Below are 5196 nucleotides of genomic sequence, written 5' to 3' on the forward strand. Positions count from 1 at the left end.
GTCCCCCTCCGGCGGAGCGACGGGCGGCGGGGGTCTCCGGAGCGCGTCCCCCCACCGTAACGCCTACGAGGCCACCATCCAGGCCCTGGCACCTACAAAGGAGGCCGATGGCGAAGACGGCAAGAAAAGCCGGGGTAAGAAGTATGGATCCAACGTTCACCGTATCAAGAACATGTTCCTGCAGATGGGGACGGCGCCCGGCCCCGAAGGCGCCTGCGACCTGGCCAAGGCCAAGGAGAAGCCCGTCCGCCTCTCCTTGCCCCGGGCCGGCAGCCTCAGCGAGAGCATGGACCAGGGCAACCTCCTCAAGCTGGGCACCAGCGTTTCGGAGAGGGTCAGCCGCTTCGACTCCAAACCCGACAAACCCTTCTCCAAGCTGCAGGAGACCCGTAAGATCTTCGAGAGGAGCCCGCAGGAGAAGGCCACCACCACCAAGCTCTTGCTACGTAAGGAACGAGCCGGTTTCCAGGACCGTAAGCTGGACGTGGTGGTGAGGTTCAACGGCAGCACCGAGTCCTTGGACAAGCTGGACACCGAAGCCGTCTCGCCCACCGTCAGCCAACTCAGCGCCGTCTTCGAGAAGGCTGACCTCCGTAACAACCTCCACAAGGCGCCGGGACGAGCGGGAGGACCGCTCAACGCCAAGGTGGTGGGCAAGCGACCTCGGGTCTTCTTGCCGGGCCCCGAGGCCGGACGGTCGGGTGATGGCCACGCCGCCCCGGCACGGGCCAGGCCGCCGGAGGAGGAGAAGGCAGCGGGGAAGAGCGGCCGGCCGGTGGAGAAGGAGACGGCCACCCCACGGGTGCAGGAGGTCTGCAAGATCAAGCCGGTGGAGGTGGAGGAGAGCGGCGAGGCTGAGGAGGAGGAGGAGGAAGCGACGGCAGCGGGCGAACCGGTGCCCGCGCCCCAGCCGGCCAAGGGGGCTGAGGGTCCGGCGCCCACCGCCCCCCGGCTGGAAGGGGGCTCGGGGGCGGCCACGGGCGAGGAGGGCGTCAAGGGCGAGCGGGCAGAGGAGGGCGATGCCTACGAGGAGGCCAAGAAGGAGGACTTCTCCGAGGCGGACCTGGTGGACATAAGTGCCTACAGCGGGCTCGGGGAGGACTCGGGGGGCAGCGGGCTGGAGGAGGAGGAGGAGGCCGAAGGGCTGTACGAGCCCGAGTCGGGTTGCGTGGAGATCCCCGGGTTGTCCGAGGAAGAGGAGCCTGTCCCCAACCGCAAGATCCAGTTCAGCACGGCTCCCATCCAGGTGAGACCGCTTGCGGATGAAGGGGGGGGGCAGCTGGGGATGGGGGGGGACCCCAGGGTGAGGGGCACCCCAGGGTGAGGGGCAGCCCAGACTGGGGTGTGTGACCCCTCCAAACCCAGTTATTGGGGGGGCTGGTGCCAGGGACAGGGAGGTGGGGTGGGGGTCTCTGTCCCCCCCACCTCCCCAGCCATGGGACATGGCATCCCACTTGGCCATGCCCTTGCATTGGGGGAAGGAGGGCTGCCACATGGGCCTGGCTAACGAGCCGGCTGGCTAACGAAGGGCCCTGCCCTGGCATGGCCTGGGCCCCCCCCCCCCGGCCAGCAAGGGACCACCGTGGGGCCGGTGTGGTGGGGAGGGGTGGCACTGGGACCCGCTGTGGCGGGCTGTGCACAGCACCCAGTGCCAACCCACCACCATGCCCAGGACGGGCCAAGACCCACCCCATATTTTGGGTGGGGATGCCCAAAATATCCGGGTACGGGGTGCTGGGTGCGGCGGCCGTGCCGCCACCCTCTGTCCTTGGTCCCCGGGGGTCCCTCGATGCCGGGGCTCGTCCTAAATGAGGGGGGGGTCCCGGGTATGAGACAGCGGGGTGTGGGGGTATTTGCCTCTCTGCCATGGGCCCAGCCCGGCGCCCAGGACCGTTTCGGGAAGTGGAGGAAGGGGAAGTGTCTTGGCGGCATGGCCGGGTGGGGACCAGCATCACCCGTGTCCCCCCCCCTATTCCCCAGCACAGACCCCAGCTGGGTTTGGGGTCCCCATCTGGGATGTTCCCCTGGTGATGGGGTGGGGGGAGAAGGGGCTGTGCAGCTATTTTGGGGTGTTCTCTCCTGCTCGAATCCCCCCGACCGGAGGAGCAGCAATTGCTTTGTGCTGGAGATGGGTTATTTTTAGAGCCCCGGCCTATATTCTGGCTCTGAGTCAGAGCGGGTGGGTGGCCCCACCTGGGACGGGGGGACAGGGACCGCCGTGGTCCAGGCAGGGGACAGCGGTGGCCGTGTGCTGGGTGGCTGCACGCTGCGGGGGGGCTTGGTCCTGTGGGAACTGGCCAGCCCGGCCCTGGGAAGGGTGTCCCTCCCATGGACGGGCAGCCAGGCTTTTTGGGGTGCTCTGCTCCCCCCAGCATGGCCTTTAGCCTCTTTGCTTTTACCTGCATCGCCCCTCAGGGTGATGGTGGGGGTCCCACGTGCACGGGTGGGGTGGGGACCCAGGGGTCTGAGCACCCTGGCTCCCCCCCACCGGGTGTGTGTGGGGGATGCTGAGCAACCCCCAAACCTGCTGTAGGGGTTGGGGCCCAGAGCACTGAGGACCCCCACCCAGCCCCAGCGCGGGCACCCTGCAACCAGGGATGGGGGCACACGCCGCCAGCTCCTTCCCCTGGGCATGTGCTGGCTCTGGCTCCGGCTCCTTCTCCCTTGGAACCAACTCCAGGCCCTGGGCACATCCCAAACCCCCCAGGACCTGGGGACAGGGGTGGGGGGCACAGCAGGACGAGCTGGGACCTGTGCCTGTAGCTAAGGGCTTGGGTGCCTGCAGCCTGCCGGGGAGCACGTGCGGGTGGGGGGACGAAGGCACGTCCCCTGCTCTTTATCCCCGGCACCCCGGGGTGCCACCCGGGTGGGTGCTGCCCATTTGTGGGTGTCACCAGGCTTTGTGCGATGGCCCTTGACACTCATCCCTAATACCCTTTGTGGCGAGGCTTTAGCGCTGCAGTGTTATCCCTAATCCACTCGCCCCGGCGGCATCGCCAGCCGGGGCCCCTCTGGGGACATCTCCCAGGTTCAGCGCCTGGCCAGCCTGTCCCCGACCGGAGAGCGGTGCTGGCAGCCTCCTGGGGCGCAGGGACATGGCATCCCACTCCCACTGGCTCCGGTCCGGGGACATCATCCTGGTGGCACATCCGACCTCGGCCAGGAGCACCTTGGTGCCTGGCATGGGGGCACCCAGCCCTGGGGTGAGTGTAGGGGTGCCCCCAGCCCCTCCTGAACTGGTGTGGGAGGATTTGGGACTGCCCCACGGCGGGGGTCAGCATCCCCAAGGGTTTACCGTGTTAGAGGACCATACGTGCGTGGCCCCGACCACCTTTGCCTTTCATCACCCCACTCTGACCAGCTGCCTCCGGTTGGGTCCCCTTCCCAGCCTCGGTCGGGGGCTGCTGTGAGGCCTCGGCAATCCCAACCATCCCCATCCCTGATCCCTTGGGACTAAAGGGATGTCCCCAGACCTGCAGGAGGACGGGGGCAACCCCAGCCCCGAGGTTGACCCCTCCTCGATACCCCATGAGTGAAGCCCAATGGGGAGAGGTGGGCACAGCGGGGACAGAAACCTGGGGACAGGGGTGACCCTTGGACCCCCGAGGCCCACAGAGTCCCTGGTGCTCCCTGTGCCCAGGCATCCCTCCAGGTGAGCACATGGAGGCAGAAGTTGAACCTGCCAGATGGAAATCCAGGGGAATAAACCAACCCCAAACTTATGGTGGAATCTACCTCTCCTAGGCACGATGGTGGGTTTGGGTCCCCAGGGCTCCAGGCTGGCAGCCCAGGCTTGCACAGAGGTACCCAGGCAGGGGTGAGGTGCAGGGAAGGGCAGAGGAGGTGAAGGTGCCCCAGGGGGAGAGCCCTTCCCTGCTCCCACAGGGCAGTTTGGACCATGAGAAGGTGGTGGGCTGAGAGCTGGGGAGCCCCTGCCTGGGGAAAGGGGAGGATGAGGGGAGCAGGGAGAAACAAGCCAGTTCTTCCTTCCCCAAAGTGTGACTCAGAGCAGCCAGTGCTTGGATATCCCATCCACTCATCCACCCATCCATCCATCTTTCCATTTATCCATCCATCCATCCATCTTTCCATTTATCCATCCATCTGTCCATCCACCCATCTGTCCATCTGCCATTCTACCCATCCATTCCTTTGTCCATCTCTCTGGCCATCCACCTCCCGTCCATCCTTCCGTGAGGTGCAAGGCACGGCACCATCTCTGCTCCCAGGGCCACCCCAAACCTTCTGTGCTTCCTCAAACTCCCCCTCACTCCATGACATGACTTGGGGGGACTCTCCAGTGGCTCATAGGCTCAGTAACATCCCCCCCCATGCCCCTGCCCGGCGTTCCCCCCACCCAAGGATGCCCCTTCGGCTGCGGGTGCTGCCGGTGCCGGGGCGGTGGATGGCTGCGGTGTTTTCCCACTCCATCCCGCTGCCTCGCTGAGCAGCTCCCTCCACCACGGCAGGTCTTCAGCACTTACTCCAACGAAGACTATGACCGCCGCAATGAAGATGTCGACCCCATGGCCGCGTCGGCCGAGTACGAGCTGGAGAAAAGGGTGGAGCGGCTCGACCTCTTCCCTGTGGAGCTGGAGAAAGGTGGGTCCTCTCCCCATCCCGCACCCCGGGGTCTCCGCGGCACCTTGGGGATGGGTTGGAGGTGACTCCATTGGCATTGGGTGGCCGGTGCCACCCCACCAGGACACGGCTCTCTGTCTCTGCAGACTCTGAAGGGCTGGGCATCAGCATCATCGGCATGGGCGCAGGGGCCGACATGGGCCTGGAGAAGCTGGGTATCTTTGTCAAGACAGTGACGGAGGGTGGAGCGGCCCACCGGGACGGCAGGTAAGAGCTGCTGGGCCCAAAACTCCCCCCTTGGGTCCCCCCTGCCGCACGCCCGCGGGCTTGGGTGGTGATGGAGGAGCTGGTGTGGGAGCGGGCAGATGTGCCAGATGTTCCCCGGTGTGGGAGATGCTGGGGAGGTGGGCAAGGGGTGGCCCCATTGTGACAGTCCCTTTGTCCCCAGGATCCAGGTGAACGATCTCATCGTGGAGGTGGATGGCACCAGCCTGGTGGGGGTGACGCAGAGCTTCGCTGCCTCCGTCCTCAGGAACACCAAGGGCCGCGTCCGGTAGGGCCTTGGGCTGGGGGGTTTGGGGGGCCAGGAGACCCCCCCAGCCCATGCTGGGCCCC

At 66.3% G+C, this 5196-nt stretch overlaps 1 protein-coding gene across 1 annotated transcript in view; it reads left to right on the forward strand.

The window, feature by feature from the left end:
• Positions 1–5196, forward strand: part of PPP1R9B (protein phosphatase 1, regulatory subunit 9B) — a 17761-nt gene that overhangs the window by 1619 nt on the left and 10946 nt on the right. The window contains exons 2-5 of the mRNA XM_010585665.1: positions 18–1246; positions 4470–4602; positions 4728–4848; positions 5030–5134. Coding sequence (XP_010583967.1) covers positions 18–1246; positions 4470–4602; positions 4728–4848; positions 5030–5134 — 1588 coding nt within the window. The remainder of the gene's footprint in view (positions 1–17; positions 1247–4469; positions 4603–4727; positions 4849–5029; positions 5135–5196) is intronic.

Source organism: Haliaeetus leucocephalus, unplaced genomic scaffold (genome assembly GCF_000737465.1).
Source record: "Haliaeetus leucocephalus isolate CR32 unplaced genomic scaffold, Haliaeetus_leucocephalus-4.0 Scaffold110, whole genome shotgun sequence".
NCBI classification, from domain to species: Eukaryota; Metazoa; Chordata; class Aves; order Accipitriformes; family Accipitridae; genus Haliaeetus; species Haliaeetus leucocephalus.